The sequence below is a fragment of the Bubalus kerabau genome, chromosome 4 (genome assembly GCF_029407905.1).
Source record: "Bubalus kerabau isolate K-KA32 ecotype Philippines breed swamp buffalo chromosome 4, PCC_UOA_SB_1v2, whole genome shotgun sequence".
In the NCBI taxonomy this organism is placed as follows: Eukaryota; Metazoa; Chordata; class Mammalia; order Artiodactyla; family Bovidae; genus Bubalus; species Bubalus kerabau.
The window spans coordinates 33,677,877-33,696,402 of record NC_073627.1 but is presented as its reverse complement, the minus strand read 5'-3'; the positions used below and the strand labels follow the sequence as shown (position 1 = coordinate 33,696,402).

The window sequence follows — 18,526 nt, the reverse complement described above, 5'->3', positions numbered from 1 at the left end:
CTCCTCTTTTATCCATTGCTAGTTTTAAAGTTATTTACTGCTTATTTTATTGATTAATCTTAATTTTTCATCAATATATGAAAAATGTATTTCATTTCATATGTGACTTAACAACATATATATTGACTTAACACAGTCTGAAATTAAGCACTATATCTAGCCTCTTTCAAAACATTATAAGGATACTAGAAACTTTGATTATTCTTTTCCATCTTCCGTTATTGTTTTATAGCATTTAGCTTCTACCTTGCTTTCATCTGCTACTTCCAAACTGGTCATGTTTTTTATAGTCTTTGTTATTTAAATTGACTGTACATTTAAGAAATTCTTGCATCTCACTCACTTCTTTTGGGTTCAATTTTCTTCTAATCAAAGAAAATAATTACTTATTCAAGGGCCTGTGGATAGTAAGTTTTCTTTGACATTGACTGCTTCTTCAAAGTAAAACCTCTGGTCTTTAATCAACTTTGGAAAATTCCTAGCCATTATAGCTCAAACATTGCTTCTCCCCTGTTCTGTCTGTTCTCTACTTATTTCTGTTACATACATTTTGAATCTTTTTATTTTATCTGCCAGGTCTAAGAACTTCTTTTACATATTTTCCAACTTTCTTTCTCTCTGAGCTGCTTTTTAAATGGTTTCCTCAGATTTATTTGTTAGTTTGCTTATTCTCTTTCAACTCAAGTTCATTATTTAACCAGTGTACTGAGTTTCCTATTTAAATAGCTGTATTCTTGTCTTTCGGAGAGCATTGGAGAAGGAAATGGCAACTCACTCCAGCGTTCTTGCCTAGAGAATCCCAGGGACGGGGAGGCCTGGTGGGCTGCTGTCTATGGGGTCGCACAGAGTCGGACACGACTGAAGTGACTTAGCAGCAGCAGCAGCAGCATTCTTGTCTTTGGAAGTTCTATTTAGTTCTTTTTCAGATAATGTCTGTTCTTTTTTATAATGTCCTGATTTTATACGTTCTTTTATCTCTACTGCTTTTAAACAGAATCAGTTAATGAGGTAGGTAGGTAGTCACTCAGTCGTGTCCAACTCTTTGTGACCCCATGGACTGTAGCCCACCAGGCTCCTCTGTCCATGAGATTCTCGAGGTAAGAGTACTGGCGGAGGTTACCATGTCCTTCTCCAGGGGATCTTCCAGACCCAGGTATCGAACCACATCTCCCACATTGCAGGCAGATTCTTTACCATCTGAGCCACTAGAGAAGCCCTAGTTAATGGTAGATCAATCATCTTCAGCTCTTGGGATGCTAATCCTTCTGCGAATTTTGAGAGGGAGGTCTTCTAATTATCCCGATAGGTAACACTTCCTCTTGAGCTTTGTAGTTGTTTATTGTGAGCTCATCTTCAGTAGGGTTTGTTTTTTCCTGTGGGCTTTGCATGAATTATCAGCAGTTTCACTCTATCCTGGAGTATAAGGCAGGTTGTACTGAGGTTATATTTAATAGGATATTCTTACAGAATCCTTCTCTGATGTTTAGGTCTTTTCTTATTTTTACCTCTGATAAGAAATTTTCTGAAAATAGACCTTTCCATTGAAAGAGATCATCTCTGTGAATTTACATGTTCATAAAAGTAAGGAGCACAGAAAACTGTGGACGTCTGTGATGGTCCAGTGGCTAAGAACCTGCCTAGCAACGCAGGGGACACAGGTTCCATCGTGGTCCTGGCGCCTGTGCTCTGCAGCAAGAGAAGCCCTGCAGTGCGAAGTCCCCAAACCACAGTTAGACAGAAGCCTCCACTCGCCACAGCTAGAGAAAGCAGCTAAGACCCAGCGCAGCCAAGGATTAATTAACTAACTAATCAATTATGAACAGCTGTCTGTGTAACAAAGAAAACAGAAAATTCGATTATGCTGCTTTTACTGGAGTCCTACTGCCTGGCTTACTTTTCAAGTTAGATATACTGATGTGTGTGTATGTGTGTGTATGTGTGTGCATCTCCCACTTGTCCCCAGCTGGAGGGGCTGACACGCTCACCTTTGAAGCACTAGGAGTGTGTCCTCTCTTCCTCACTCGAGCTTGGTTAGGGAAAATCACAGCAGCTTTCTGCCCTCCCTTGTTCCCCTCATCCGCATCCACCCACCCCACCCACAGGCACAAGGTGCTGACCCAGAGCGGCCACATTGATTCTCAGGGAGCCCTGGCTGGTTCGAACAATGGACTGCTCTTGATTTTTCTAACAGGTGCAGGAGGCCAAGGTGACCGAGGTGAGAATCAACGAGGCCCGGGAGCACTACCGGCCGGCCGCTGCCCGGGCCTCTCTACTCTACTTCATCATGAACGACCTCGGCAGGATCCACCCCATGTACCAGTTTTCTCTCAAGGTGACTTAGCCCTGGAACCCTCTGCACAGTCATAGCACAGCAGCGTGACATGCCCCGTGCGGCTCTGCACAAGGGCTTGTCTGTGGACTTCATTAGCCATGGCAAGTCTTTCAGACCAGATCCAGGAGAGCAGTGACTTGGCCTTACAGGCCTCGTCTCTCTAATTGGGTCTTTCATGACTCATTGGTTATTTGGCTGAAACAGAGGGAGAGGCCATGGCAGGTCCCAGCCTCGTTCGCTCAGCGAGTACTTACGATCCAGCCAGCACTCTGCTTCCTGACCGTGTGGAAGAGGAAACATCGGCAGGGAGCCCTGCCCCAGAGAGCTTCACAGCTAATAGGGCTGATCAAATGTGTGCCTCACTTGTATCTATTAAAACCAAAGCAGGCCATACTAATAGTCCAACTTTAAATTAGTGTCCCTATTACCCTAATGGGCTTCCCAGGTGGTGCAGCAGTAAAGAATCCACCTGCTGGTGCCAGAGACACAAGAGATGTGGATTCAATCCCTGGGCCGGGAAGATCCCCTGGAGGAGGGCATGCCAACCCCTTCTAGTATTCTTGCCTGGAGAATCCCATGGACAGAGAAGCCTGGTGGGCTACAGTCCAGGGTGTTCACAAAGAGTCAGACAACTGAGCACACACACACAATTACCCTAATATCCTCAAATCTACTGCTTTGTGGTTGCTGATATATTTCTAAAATCAAAGATGTTAGCAGATTGTAAGTGCTAACTAAGCTTATCTTACTCATGAAATAATAAAGACCTATAAATTTTAAGTACATCTCTGAAAGTATATCTTTCTTCCCTAAGGAGTTCTCCAAAAGACCACAGCTGCAGAGTCTGTAGCGGGCTCTGAACAACTTTTCTGGTTTAATCCAACAGAGAGGACACTCATATTCAGGGTGCACACCTCATCCAGCTGCCCCCTGGAGGCCAAGGTGTGGGGATGAAGCTGAGCCACTGAGAAGGAAGAAGGCTTCCACGCCTGGAACTCACTAGGCTGGAAATGGCATTTCATCCTGCCCGTATTCCCTCCCCTCAGCTCAGAGTCTCTGTAATATTGTATGTTTTTAAAAGAAATCCAATACTTGACATTATATTCAGGTCAAAGCCCCATGTGAAAGAAATATAAAGGATTTTAAAAAACAGTATAGAAGTTAATGTGATAAGCCTAGTAACTATGGAATCACCTCCCTAGTTTTGAGAGTAGTTGAAATCTACTGCAGTGACTCTTCCTGAACAAGGGAAATTAGATGAAGCCCATGAAAATATGTGTCCAAAAAAACACAAACAAACAAGCAAGAAGACTGGAAATCTGCCTAGCCAAAAATTGAAAAGACCCAATAATATCTTAATTTTCATTTTCTTTAAAGATTCATCCTTGACCTTTGTTTTCTTTAATGATTATTTTCTTTATTATTCATTCTTTAATGATATATTCATTCCTATTATCAATTTTTATAAGTAGTCTATATCTAAGTTTAAAATGATAGAAAATTGATTCATATGATCAGTATGAAAATGGATTCATATTATACCCATAATGTACAATTTTGAAGATGTAACCGATGCAGGCTATGCTCTCACAGTTGCAGAAAGTGTACATAAGGAAAAAAGCACATGTAAGAGGGCTCATCAAATGATGTGGAATTGCTAGAAAGAGAAACCAAGAACAGCTGATATTCTGATCATTACCAAAAGGAAAAGTAATTAATTAAACACATGTATACCTGTGGCGGATTCATTTCGATATTTGGCAAAACCAATACAATATTGTAAAGTTTAAAAATAAAAAGTAAAAAAAAAATATTCTGAGTACCTATTATGTGATTCATGGGGTCGCAAAGAGTCGGACACGACTGAGCGACTGATCTGATCTGATCTGATTATGTACACAGGTCTCTTTTAGAGAGCAAAGTTGTACAAGATGTTCATTCTACCATCGGGAATTTTATAATCCAAAGGATAGAATCACCCAAACTGGTTACTGTTCATTGTGTTCAGTTTCCAACAAAACTTATTAGATTTAATTTAATTATTTTGGTCACTGGACCTAAACAGTAGGCTCTTCACTGTATGCTTCATAGCTTGGCCCTCTTTGTGACAACATAGTAATTTATACGAGCAACTAAGACAGGAGTTTTCCTGTTGCCACTGGCCCTCCTTGGCAGGTTATGCTGGGAAGATAGTTCTGTGATTGGCAAATTATAATACTCACCAGAGGTAGGGCCACTAGTTACATACAGAGAGCCGTGTAAGCTACCAGTGTCCTATCTCCTGCCCCCAGGCCTTCAGCGTCGTCTTCCAGAAGGCTGTGGAGAAGGCGGCTCCTGGTGAGAACCTCAAGGAACGGGTGGCCAACCTAATAGACAGCATCACCTTCTCTGTGTGCCAGTACACCGCCCGGGCGCTCTTCGAGTGTGATAAGCTGACCTACCTTGCCCAGCTCACCTTTCAGGTAAGAGAGGATTGAAGACATTTCCAGAAAATAGGTCAATTTATATGCCCAACCAACAGATATAAAGAAACTTTTTTCTTTAAAAAAAAATTTAATATTTATCTATTTATTTAGCTGCTCCAGGTCTTAGTTGTAGCATGTGGGATCTAGTTCCCTTACTAGGGATTGAACCAGAGCCCCCTGCATTGGGAGCTCGGAGTCTTCCCACTGAATACCAAGGAAACTTGCTTTTTTTTAACGTCAGTTCCCATAGTTTGTGAAGATTATTGAGCTCTAAGCAGAGGCATCAGACAAGAAAATCCAGCATGGTGCACGCAGGCCATCCACTCCATTGTCCCACTCATGGCAGACATGCTTAATCAACTGTTATACTTTTTTGTGGTGATGCTGGATGAGGAAGATCCTCCTCCACAGGGCCCTCCAGCAGCCACTACCAATCAATCCAAACTAGCCCTGAGGATGAAACTGGATGGCCATACCACAGACTGGATACTTCCTGAGAGGCAGTAAGAACTTAAAGTATCCCTCATTATTTATGTACCTTCAAGGTAGCAGGTAGCACTAGCAGAAAAGAATCCGCCTGCCAATGCAGGAACCATAGGAGGCGCTGGTTCGATCCTTGGGTTGGGAAGATCCCCTGGAGGAGGAAGTTGGAGAACACTCCAGTATTCTTGACTGGAGATTCCCATGGACAGAGAAGCCTGACAGGTTACAGTCCAGGGGGCCGCAAAGAGTCAGGCACAAGTGAAGCAACCTAGCACACAGCACAAGGTTGCAAGTTTAATGTCCAAACCTTCCCCCGGAATAAGAAACTGCAAATGTCCTTCTATAGCTGCAACCTTGGTCTTAGAAAAGTCCTTAAGAACTCTGGTTCTCAAGTGCTCGGAAGCATCAGGGCTTCCAGGGTTAATAAGAAACCGTTGCATTCTTCTTATTCACAACATCAAAAAACCATGGAAATTGATTTCCTTGCACCTAACTCACTCTCTAGGGACTTTCTGGGTGGCTCAGTGGTAAAAAGAATCTACCTGCCAATGCAAGAACTTCAAGAGACACAGGTTCGACTCTTGGTTGGGAAGATCCTCTGGAGGAGGAAATGGCAATCCACTCCAATATGCTTGCCTGGAAAATCCCATGGACAGAAGAGCCTGACAGGCTACTGTGCATGGGTTTGCAAAGAGTCCGACATGACTGAGCGAGCATGCATGCATGCACCTAACTCTCTAACCATTTGAGAACTGGGATTTTTCCCGATTATAAATTAGAAGCACAGACTAGACTATCCTGTAGGACTCCACCGGTTCTGAAAGTCAGCTATTCTAAAATCACTTCTGCTCAGACTCCGTTTGCACATTCTGAAATCTGAATCCACAGAGGAGTATTAGCATGGCTTGTCCCTCTCCCACTGTGTGTTCCCCTCCCCGGCCGGATAACAGCTTGGCCACGTCAGAGAGAACATGAAGCCCCAGCCCCGATGAATTTTCCTCCTGCTGCTCATTTCCCCGAAAGCCCAAGGAGCTTCTGCTTCTGGCTTTCACTCTACTCCCCTCATAAATATTTCAACCTCATTTTACAAGGGCTGCTTCACCTCATCTGTGATTTCTAGCCCGTTTTTTCCTTAAAGACTTTTCCTCGAACTAATCAAATTATTTTTTTCTCTGTAAGTATTCCCATCTGTAACTTCTCAGCAGAGAACACCATTTGAAGGGGGAAGAACAATCTCCTGAGCGCCTCTCAGCATGAGCTGTTAGTTCTAACCCAGTCAAATGCTTTGCCCTCCCTGCACACACAGCACCAATTCCCTACCAAGCTTCTGCAGTTTCCACTGCCCCCTCCCTGGGAAGCCTGTCTAAATCTCACGCTCAGCTTCTCCAAAACCCAATTCAAAACCGCTTACAGAAAGTTCAGTCAAATGCATCTCCCTACCCTGCTTCCTAGCCACTCCCCTGTTCTGGGTCCCTCTTAGCAGTATTTTTTTTTTTTTTTTTTTTTGGCTGCATCACGTCTTAGCTGTGGCATGCAGGATCCTTCGTTACTCTGCATGGGCTCTCCAGCTGTGGCATGTGGGCTTCTGTCTAGTTGTCTGGAAGCATGTGGGATCCTAGTTCCCTGACCAGGGATGGGATGGAACCTGAGCCCCCTGCATTGGAAGATGGGTTCTTAACCACTGGACCACCAGGGAAGTCCCCTTTGGCATTACTCATTCACACATGCACTTCTGTTTTGCATACATTCATCCATTACTTTGACCCTCTCCTCAAATCATGTCATTCATCCGTGTCATCTTCTCTGTGAGATTGCAGGAATGCACTTCATGGCATTTAGGACTGATCCATCAATTCCTTGCTTGCCAAGACATAACATCATTCACTGTGTGCGCTTTAGTCACACTGGTGTTTGGGGTGAAGTCAAATGCACCCAGAGGTGATCAGCACAGATAAAGACTTTCTTCCCCTCCACCGGATTTCAACAACCAAAACAGAGGAGTGCATCTCAGGCGGTGGCAACTCCGAGGGGCTCCAGGACCCACGACTGCCACCAGGCAACACAACACAGTGCTGGGACTTCCCTGGTGGTCCACTGACTGGGACTCTGGGCTCCCAGTGCAGGGGACACAGGTTTGATCCCTGCTCAGGGGACTAGACTCTAGAGTAGGAAGTGGCAACCCACTCCGGTACTCTTGCCTGGAAAATCCCATCCACAGAGGAGCCTGGTGGGCTACAGTCCATGAGGGATGGCAAAGAGTCAGACGTGACTGAGCGTCTGAGCCCAGGGAACTAGGTCCTACATACTGCAGCTAAAGATCCCATGTGCCACAACCAAGACCCAGTGCAGCCAATAAATGAATAAGAACACTGTCCTTCCACATTGCAGATCCTCCTCATGAACCAGGAAGTGAGTGCGGCCGAGCTGGACTTCCTGCTTCGATCTCCAGCACAGACAGGAGTCACCAGTCCAGTGGAGTTCCTCTCCCATCAGGCCTGGGGTGGCATCAAGGTTGGTACCAGCCCCTTGGGAAAAAATAAATCCACCTTGTCCTCTCCTGGACTGCTGTTCTGATGGTTATCCCTAGGAAACCAGTGGGGCTGTCTTTGAGGGTTTCACCCTGAGCTGTTATTGGGGGCTTCCCCGGTGGCTCAGTGGTAGAGAATCTGCCTGTCAATGTAGGAGACATGGGTTCGATCCCTGGGTGGGGAAGATCCCCTAGAGAAGGAAATGGCAACCTACTCCAGTGTTCTTGCTTGGACAATTCCATGGACAGAGGAGCCTGGCAGTCTATGGCCCGTGGTATCCCAAGACAGTCAGACATGACTCAAAGACTAAACAACAACAATGTGAGCTGTGTTAGACGTCGGTGGGTCCCTCTGCTGGCACCCCTGCAGCAGAGCTCCCCCTTCCCGGGCCTGCTGCAAGGGCTCTGCCGAGAAGGAGCAGGCGCATGCTCATGCGTGGGCTCTGCCTCTGGGAAGTCGGGGAACAGAAGGAAACTGCAAGTGTCTTTGACTCAGCTGAGCAGCTTTCCTCCTGTCGGTGCTCAGGGCCAGCTCCTCCGTGAGACCCAGGCTGGTATGGAGATGCTGTGTCCATGGAGGGGACAGATACCAGGGTGCTGCCAGCTGTCCATCTCCACGTGAGTCCTAACAGCCACATTCCAGCCTGGGATTCTAGTGGTTAATAACAGCTCACGTTTACTAAGCACCTTGGAAGCACATTGTTGTTGCCTTTCAGTCACTAAGTCATGTCCGGCTCTTTGCGACCCCATGGACTGCGGCACGCCAGGCCTCCCTGTCCTTCACTATCTCCTGACGTTTGCTCAGACTCATGTCCATTGAGTCGGTAATGCCATCTAACCGTCTCATCCTCTGCCACCCTCTTCTCCTTTTGCCTTCAATCTTTCCCAGCAGAAATGCGTTCCCTTATGTTATTCTCATGTTTTCCTGGGCAAGAGGTACTGTTTGTGCTCATTTAACATGTAAAGAAACTGAGGTCACTCATTTTATAAGTAGCAAACCCAAGAATTGAGAATCGAATTCTGGTCTGACGGCAAAGCCCATTTTCCCCTTCCATGTTATTCAGCTTAGTTTCATTGGGATTCAGTGAACATTGAAAAGATCACAAGCGATGAGCTCCATCCAGTAGGGACCACGCCTGCATTCACATGGGCTGGTGCAATGCTGAGTGGTAAGCGTGTACTGGGTGAACATCAGCCCCAGAGTCCAGACTCTCTCTCCATGTGGGTGGTGGTTGGGTCCCCACCTGGAGGAGCCCCACAGTGGGTGCTGGAGCTGTGCGAGGACCAGCACCTACCAGCACAAAGTGAATCCTATTTATGACCTTCCTGTGTTTTTTGTTTTTGTTTTGTTTTTTGCTTTTAAAGATTTTTTTTTTTTTTTGATGTGGGCCATTTTTTTAAAGCCTTTATTGAATTTGTTACAATCTTGCTTCTGTTTTATGTTTTTTGGCCACTAGACATATGGGATCTTGGCTCCCCCAGCAGGGATTGCATCCGCACTCCCAGCATTGGAAGGTGAAGTCTTAAGCATCGGACCCCCAGGGAAGCCCCTCTGACCTTCCATGTTTGCCCCCTCTCCCACGTGTTTCATAGCACAAAGAAGCCTGAGTCTGAAGCGATGTGATTGGCTCTCTCTCTCTTTATATTTTTTTTTACTAAAAGTGTTTTGAGACAATGATTCACGTGCAATTATGTGAAATAGATTCTTTGCACTGCATCCCCTCAGCAGTCACATCTGGCTTTTCTGCAGCACGATGTCACATCCAGGAAGCTGACACGGATACAGTCCACTCTATTCTGATTGCTCCTGGTTTTCATGCACGTGTGTGTCTAGTTTTATCACACGTGAAGATTCATGTAATCAGCACCACAGTCAAGATCTAGAAAACTCTGGTGTGTAGGTCGCTTGTTATAGAAGCAACAACTTCCTCCCTCCCCCAACCTAATTCCTGGCAACCACTAATCTGTTCTCCATTTGTATAATTCTGTCATCTCAAGGATGTTATATAAATGGAATTATACAGTATGCAACCTTTGGGGACTGGCTTGATCACTCAGCCCAACTCCCTTGAGATCCATCCAAGTTGATTTACTTTAGAACAAAAGCCCAGCACATAATCATTTATATGCATGCCATCCTCTTCAAAGGAGTCATCTTGCGAAATGCTGCTGTGGCCCGAAATGTTTTTCTAACTTTTCTCAGAATCTGCAGCTCTTCTTTTAGTCATCTTTAGAGCTAGGTCTAAATCAAGAGACATCAAACATTTCCTGCAGAGGGCCATACAGCAAATATCTAGGCTTTGAGGGTCACACTGTGTCACAACTATTCAACTCTGCCAAAGTCATACACCATAGGTAAGCAAATGGAAGTGGCTGCGTTCCAATAAAACTTTATTTACAAACACAGCTGGTGGGCCAGACTGTCCCTGCAGGCCTCAGTTTTCTTATCCCTGATCTAAATAATAAAGGTGTGATTTGATTTTTATATATTAACTTCATTTGAAATTCTGAATCCAATCTGGCAAGTGAGAAGGGGAAGACTCTGTTGGGAAGGAAAACAGGGGAACTCCATTCACAACAGGAACCAAACCACAAAGTCACAAAATGCCTAAGAATAATTATAATGTGTCAAGCATATGTGTGGGAAATCAGCTTTTCTAAGCCACATAAGATATGAATAGACAAAACCTAGAGTAGTGCTGTGAAAAAGAAATAGAAAGCATTCCACGTGTGTCATCTAAATTTTTCTAGTAGCCACATTAAAAATGCAAAAAATAATGTAAAATGAAATCAACAAAAATAAATTTAATAATATATTTTCTTAACCCATACAACCAAAATAGTATCCTTTTAATATGTAATTGTTACAAAAATTATGAATGAGATATTTTACATTTTTGAAGTAAGTCTGAATCCCAGTGTATATTTTTTTGCACTTATAATACATCTCAATTCAGATACTAAATCTTCATCAGAAATACTTGGCTTGAATTTAGATTTTATAAAATTTAGAGTTACAGCAGTTGATTCATATACCCAAGTTATTTAAATGTACTCAAAAGCTCTCCAACTACTAAAGCAAGTTCCAGCTTCTAAATTTAAATTTTAAAATAATTAAAATGAACAAAAAGAATGTGTTAAATTTGTAAAAAAAAAAAAAACAAACTAGATCCTATGCAAAAAAAATCCACTATACCAGAAAAGAATAAATGCATTAAAATTTTTAAAATAAATATATACAATTAAAAGCAAATAAAAACCCTCTTCTTCAGTCATACTGGCCACATTTTGTTTGCTCAGTATTCAAACGTGGCCAGTGGTGTCCTTGTTGGAAGTACAGGTCACGGAGCTCGAGAATAATGGCTCGGAGTCTGATGCCCTTATGGGAAATGAATTCTGGAGAGCAGTTCTGAATACGCTCATTTGCTGAACTGGACCAATAATGGAGATAGACCAGTTGATGCAGGCTCTGAAGTCAGATGTTCCTGGGTTCAGTTTCAGGTTTGAGCTTGTGACCTCTGACAGGTTATCTTTGTTTTCTTATCTGTTATGTGACACACATAGATGTTCAGTAACTGGAAGCTGATTATCGTTATTGTATTTGTTTCTTAGAACATCCATGACAAAGTGCCATAAGCTGGGTGGCTTAAAAACACAGACGTTTATTCCCCCAGAGTTCTGGAGGTTAGGCATCTGAAATTAAGGCGTTGACAGGTCCTGCTCCCTCCAAAGGCTCAAGGAGAGCATCCTTCTTTGCCTCTTCCAGCTTCTGGGAGCCCCAGGCATTCCTTGGTTTGTGGCAGGACGGTTCCAGTTTCTGCCTCCATCTCTACAGTCCTTACATGGCCATCTTCCCTCTGTGTCTTTGCATCTCTTCTCTTCTTATAAGAACTTTAGTCATATTGGCCACCCTCCTGACCTCATCTTTACTGGATGAGGTCACATTCACAAATCTGAGAGGTTAGATTTTCAACCTATCTTTTTAGGGGACACAATTCACCTTATTGCAATTATGATTATTAATTACCCAGCTCTCAGGTATATATGGGCTTCCCTGGTGGCTCAGTGGTAAAGAACCTACTGCCAATGCAGGATACGTGGGTTGGAAAGATCCCCTAGGGAAGGAAATGTCAACTCACTCCAGTATTCTTGCCTGGGAAATGCCATGGACAGAGGAGCCTGGCAGGCTACAATCCCCGGGACCACAAGAGTCGGACATGGCTTAGTGACTAAACAACAGTAAGGTGTGTATATGCTGAGGCTGACATGGGTTGTGCCCGATAGAATTGTCCATCGAAGGAAAACCTTTGAGGACCTGTGAGTTGCCCAGCTGAGTCCAGTCCAGTTGCCTTTTCCTTTGTAATCCCGCAAAGCCTTCTGCAGCACAAGCCACAAAGAATAAGTGATTCGAGAGCACTCCACACTGCGTTCATTGTACATCCCTCCCCTCAAAAGCCTCTGCAATTTGCTCCCATTCCTCTTTTGTCTGGTCTGCTTTGCTTTTCTTCACTTTGCTTTTCAGTTTTGTTTTGCGAGCTAAGCTCATCTGGCTGTTCAAAGGCTTCTGCAAATGAGTGAAGCTTTCTCTTTCTCTCTCTCTCCAAGTTTTGTTATGGGAGCCGCTGCGTCCAGCCCCTTCCAGATCCAGCCCAGTGCAGGATGCGGGCTGGTGACGCACAATGCCCTGTGCAGCCTCTGACGGATGCTCTTTTTAAGTGTTCAGTTGAATTTTAGCCCAAAGAAACAAAAGAAGTAGAATTGAATAGGACATGATTAAACAAATAATTTTTAAGCATCCTATCTGATGAGGAAGATGCATTTCCTTGATTCCCCAGAAGGCCTAATAAACAGGTGATGAATGAAATCTGTGATCAAATACTGCTTTTATAAGTAACTTCTGTAAGGAGTTTCAAGGTCTCATCCAATGCTGAACTTTCAGGTAACAGGCATGTTATCATCTCCATCAGAAGGACCTCATTCGCGCTACCCAGCTTTGTAAGCCTCTGAAAAGGCCCCTCCTTTCCAGATGCCAATTTAGCACAGTTGTACTTTGGTACCCAGTCCAACGTAATTAGGTTAATTAGTCATTTCCATTTAGCTTATTAGAAGGCTAGAAATCCCTTTCCCTCATTTGGAAGATTAAACATTGCAATTGTGTTCAACCCAGAGCTTCAGGAAAGCGTGTTTCAGACCCAGCCACGCCAGCTGGGAGCCCTGATCACCCTGTAATGTCCTCAGTTTTGTGGTGACTCCAGAGGAGGGTAATGGGCCTGCAGGAGGGTTAATGGGGACACAAGCTGGGAAGAGGGGGGAAAGTGACCGCCTGAAGGAGGACGGAAGTTTGGTCCTCGGCACAGACAGAGCTAAGCACCACATCTGCAGCTTTGCTCAGCCTGCCAAGGGCCCTCCCAACAGCCGCCCAGATGTCCAACTTTTTTAATGCAGTGCTTCCTAAGTGCCAGGCAGCCTGCGAAGCCTGAGGCTACAGAGATGGCTCAGAATGTTCTTGCCCAACAGGAAACTCTCAATCTTGTGGGAGTCACAGACAAGCAGACCAGCAACTGCAATCTGAAAACATAGGAGCCCCCAAAAAGCACAAAGAGGGTCTTTACAGTCTTCTGAGCACCCATAGGTACATTACAGCATGAGCTAGGCAGACGATAATTACATGGCCTCATTTTCCAAATGAGAAAATCAAAGCCCACAAAGGTTTAAGAACAGGCTCTGAGTCAAAAGAGGCTCGTAAGAGGTGGCACTGGGACCAGAGCTCTCGTCTACTGGTGCCTCGACCACCATCATACACTCCACTCCCTGCTCCCCCGTCCATCCCCCACACTACCCCCTCCCCCACTATCACCCAAACTGCCCCTCCTCTACCACGCACCATGCTCCTCCTCCCCCTCCACTCTCCACGCCCCCTCTCCCCTGCGGCCCCACTCCAGTCCAGGTCATGTCTCAGCACCACAGGTGTGCCCCCTGCTCTGAGTGATCAGAGTAAAGTTGGGAAGCCAGAGAGCCCAGGTGATAGGGCACTTTAGACAGGACACATGTTCGTCCACTCAGGAGAAGAGCCTGGGCAAGCCCAGCTCAAGTGTATGTGTCCTTCTCCAGCCTGACCTTCCCCTTGTCGCCTGTCACCCCTCCACTGCAGTCACATGGCCTCTGCCATGGGCCATACCCTCCCTGCTTCAGAGGGCTCCGTGGATCCTTCCGCAAGAAATGCCCTTCCCTTCTCTCCACCTCTCTCTTTGCCCAACAGAATTCTACATCCCTACTAAGCCCTCCCTCATCTCTGTTTAGCTTAGGATTATAAGCACCTTGAAGTTATGTGTATTTGGGGGCTCGCCTTTGTATTCCCAAGTACTTGGCATGTAGCAGACATCTCATAAATACCAAAAAATGAATGAAAGACTTCACATAATGAGAATGCGTGGGTTCCTTAAAGTTCACAGCACTGTGGTAGGTGCCCTGGACCCAGTGTAGCTTTTAATCTCATTGGAGAGATGGAACCCACAGGCGGAATTGAGTGATGTGGAAAGGCTGCAGGTAGGCGACTGAGTCAGTGAGGTTCACCTGGGCACTCTGAAGAAACAGGATGGACCCCCATCTAAAATGCAGCTCCCATGTCCAGACTGATGATGCCTCGTGCATACCCAGAAGGCATGAAAGACTTTGTTGCTCATATAATGAGACTTTCTGGGCAGAGTAGGGGAGTTCCTAAGTAGCGTGAAAATGGCTTGGGAGAACCAAGAGAGGTGGTGTCTTGGGCTTTTTGTGGTTTTCGGGAGTGGGGCAAAGGCTTGCATGATACAACTTCCCTTTATCACGAAGGAAGGAGCACCCAGACTACCTACCAGGTTGCCTGGTGGAACAGAAGAGGAAGAGGGAGAGATAAGGCTTAAAAGTGACCAGCAGTCACACATCCGTAAAATGAGTCAGTCTTTATAAAATATATCGACTCTGTGAGTAGTTCTGCATGGTCCACAAAGGGGAATGGGAGGGCTGTGTGTTCCAGGTTAGAAAAGATGGATGTGAGTGGCTGATTTGGGACTGGACTTGAACAATTTGTTAGCAATTTGTAAAGGCTTCCCTAGTGGCTCAGAATCTGCCTGCAAAGCAGGAGACCCAGGTTCAATCCCTGGGTCAGGAAGATCCCCTGGAGAAGGGAATGGCAACCCACTCCAGTATTCTTGCCTGTAACCCACCAGGCTCCTCTGTCCATGGGGTCTCAAAGAGTCAGATGTGACTGAGTGACTAACACTTTTTAACAACTTGTAGAACCTTGATAAATAATTATGCCCAACACAAGAAAGGAAAGGAGTAGAATTTGTGGAGGAGAGGACTGCTCCCGTGATGCAAGAAGTGTGAACCAGATATCAATCTGGGAGAGCGCCTGGCACATTTCCACGGTTAAGTCAAATGTGGGTGGACAGAGGGGGAAGGATGTGGGCTGGGTGGTTAACTGAATGGATAGGAGGGAAGCCCTAAAGGAAGAGATTTGATTCATGTATTTGGACTTAACCCTTATGAAAGCAAGAGACATCTGGAAATTTTAGAGTTGGCATTAACACAAAGTCAATGATCCTAGATCCTAGAGACATCTTGAGGGATGGAACTGACAGGTGTTGCTGGCAGCATGAGAATGGGATTAAAAGGGAGGTGTCAGAGACTTCAGTACCAGAGCTGTGATCAGAAAACTCACAGCAGCCTCTTGTCCCTTTTCCCGTGCGGTACTGAGAGGTGCCGTGAGGTGCTCTCAGTCCCACTGCTGATCACTTCCCAAATGCTTTGTTTGCTAAACCTTACATATCCCTGGGGCTTTTGATGGAGGTGAGTTGATCAAAATCCTTCCTCTTCCTTGTGCTGGGGGGAAGATTCGAGACTCCAGAAAAGGAGGAGAAATGAGACAGAATTGTGTCTTTAAGACCATCCTGCTCCCCTACCCCCAGCGACGGTGCAAATGGCAGCTTTCAGGAGAAACTGCATCCAGAGCCAGGTTCCCTGACCTTTTCCAGGCACTTTCATCAATGGAAGAATTCTGTAATCTGGATCGGGACATTGAGGGATCCACCAAAAGCTGGAAAAAGTTTGTGGAATCAGAATGTCCTGAGAAGGAAAAATTCCCCCAGGAGTGGAAGAACAAGACAGCCCTGCAGCGCCTCTGCATGATAAGAGTCCTGCGGCCGGACCGGATGACCTACGCCCTGCGGTAGGGATGGGTGGCCACGGGGAGGCCAGGCGTGGTGAGGAGGCCAGGGGCAGCAGGGAAGGCAGGGCGAGTGTGGCCAGGCCAGCAGGGCTGAGCCCAAAGCCATGAGTTTATCATGACAGAAGTCTTTGTACCAACGTCCAGAATCCCACGAGGCCCATTGCTCTGTGTTCTTGAACACATGTATTGTCAACACACATGTATGGACAATATATTGCAGTATTGCCTTAAAATCTAAGTGACCCGTTTGGGAAGAGGTGCTCGTTGACATCTCAGTGGTAAAGAATCTTCCTGCTAGTGCAGGAGATGCGGCTTCGATCCCTGGGTTGGGAAGATGCCCTGGTAGAAAGGAATGGCAACGCACTCCAGTATTCTTGCCTGAAAAAAAAAAAAAAATCCCATGGACAGAGAAGCCTGGTGTGCTACAGAGTTGCAAAGAGTCGGACACAACTGAGCAACTAAACATACACACACAGGCATGGAGAGCTCAGGGATCTAACGTGTGCAGGGTTTAGCTGCTTTCTGAAGACGCTGCTCCTGGCAGTCTTCTGATGGGCGGTGGTGATGTAACAGGACATCTAGGTTCCATAGAGGAGTCAGCGGTGGCCTGGGTGGATGGGGATACAGAAGGAGCCCTGATCTAGGTGAGCAGGTGCACAGCTAGCAGTGTGGGTTGTGAGTGTCGACTTAGTGAATAGTGTTGGTGCTGCTCCCAGCTCTGTAACTGCCAAGCCGTGACCCTGAGTGCATCTTTCCATTTCCACAGACCTCTGTTGCTCATATGTTATCATTCTGTGACTGATGTATACCCATAGACCTTTTTTTTTTTTGTCCCCTGGCAGAGATTTTATTGAGGAGAAGTTAGGAAGCAAATATGTGGTGGGAAGAGCACTGGACTTTGCAGCCTCTTTTGAAGAATCAGGACCAGCCACTCCCATGTTCTTCATCCTGTCTCCAGGGGTGGACCCACTGAAGGATGTGGAAAGTCAAGGTATGAAAACCTCACCATGGAGCCAAGGTTGCACCGGCCCCATGCGCTGTTGCTCTGCCTCTGTCAGCTTCCGTTTTCCTGATTCAAGTCTCATTTTGCAATGCTTGATATTTGCTAAGCATACAGCGATCTGGGTCATTACTGAACTGACCCCAGGGGGTCACCACCAACTGGAGGACTGTTCTGGGGTATAAGGTAGCAGATTCATGAGGAGACTTTGTCTCACCACCCTCCCTGCCAGCCATTTCCCTGCTTGTAGTTGGAGCAGTGATTCTGAAATACAGGTGCAATCCTTTCACAGCTCCTATTGCATTCACGATAAAGTCCAAACTCCTTAACTGACTTATAGGGAGCTTCACGCTCCAGTCTCTCCCTGTCTCTCCAGCCTAGTTTCCATTAATCGTTTCCTGTTTCTTCTGTAGCAAATGATCACAAACTTAGAGGCTTAAGGTAACACTATTATTGTACAGTTCTGGAGGTCAGGAATCACAAATGGGGCTTACTGTCTACCTCATTCCCTCATAAGGACACCTACAATCAGGCTCACTCAGACAACCCAGGGTCATCTCCCCATCTGGAGGTCCTTAATCACATCTGTAGAGTCTCTTTCGCCAGGTAAAGTCACATCTATTCACCAGTTCCGGGACTTAGGACACGGACATCTTTGGGAGCTCCTTATTCTGCCTGTATTTCCCTACTGCCCTCTTTCTCACCCAACACAGAAGCCATTCCATTCTCCTGAATAGTCTGTTTCCCCTCTGGCCTCCCCTTCACCAGGCTACCTTTTACTCATCCTTTAAATACCCATTTCACTTGTCACCACCTCCAGGAAGCCCTACTGGACTTCCAAGGTGCTTGGTATCCTCCCCCGCCCATGTACTCTTAGAACACCCTTCTATCTGTATGTCACACTGTAATCGTCTAATGACTATGGTGTCTTTATGTGAGAATGAGAGCTCCCTGGGGATAAATGTCCTTTTCAGCATAGTATTCAAGTTCCTAGTTCTTCTCATATGATAGGTACTCAGTAAGTAAATGAAGGGGTGAGCAAATAAATGACTAATCAAAACAATAAAACTAACAAAATTGCAGCATGTTGCAAAGTTAAATCGAGACTTGATGGGTTTTTATAGAGTCCAGTCTTTATAGGTAAGACTACAGACCGAGTGCTACGCCTCCACAAGCAGCCTGTTATTCCATATGTAATGAAAGGAACAGGCTTTCCTGGTGGCTCAGCGGTAAAGAATCCACCTACCAATGTAGGAGACATGGGTTCAGTCCCTGGGTCAGGAAGATTCCCTGCAGAAGGAAATGGCAGCCCACTCCAGTATTCTTGCCTGGGAAATCCCATGGACAGAAGAACCTGGAGGGCTGCAGTCCATGGAGTCGCAAGAAGAGTATGACGTGACGTAGGAGACTAAACAACAGCAACAATGAGAGGAATATGTACCATATACCTGGTGTTTGGCTCCGAAGAGTAGATACCTGTTTAAGGGAGAGAATCATCTTACTCACTAAC

General features: G+C 45.6%; 1 protein-coding gene across 1 annotated transcript in view; it reads left to right on the top strand.

Annotated features, from left to right (window-relative positions):
• DNAH9 (dynein axonemal heavy chain 9) overlaps positions 1 to 18,526 on the top strand; it is a 288,583-nt gene that overhangs the window by 235,346 nt on the left and 34,711 nt on the right. The window contains exons 57-61 of the mRNA XM_055576493.1: positions 2,192 to 2,332; positions 4,624 to 4,794; positions 7,669 to 7,791; positions 15,823 to 16,016; positions 16,859 to 17,007. Of these exons, the coding sequence (XP_055432468.1) occupies positions 2,192 to 2,332; positions 4,624 to 4,794; positions 7,669 to 7,791; positions 15,823 to 16,016; positions 16,859 to 17,007 (778 nt within the window). The remainder of the gene's footprint in view (positions 1 to 2,191; positions 2,333 to 4,623; positions 4,795 to 7,668; positions 7,792 to 15,822; positions 16,017 to 16,858; positions 17,008 to 18,526) is intronic.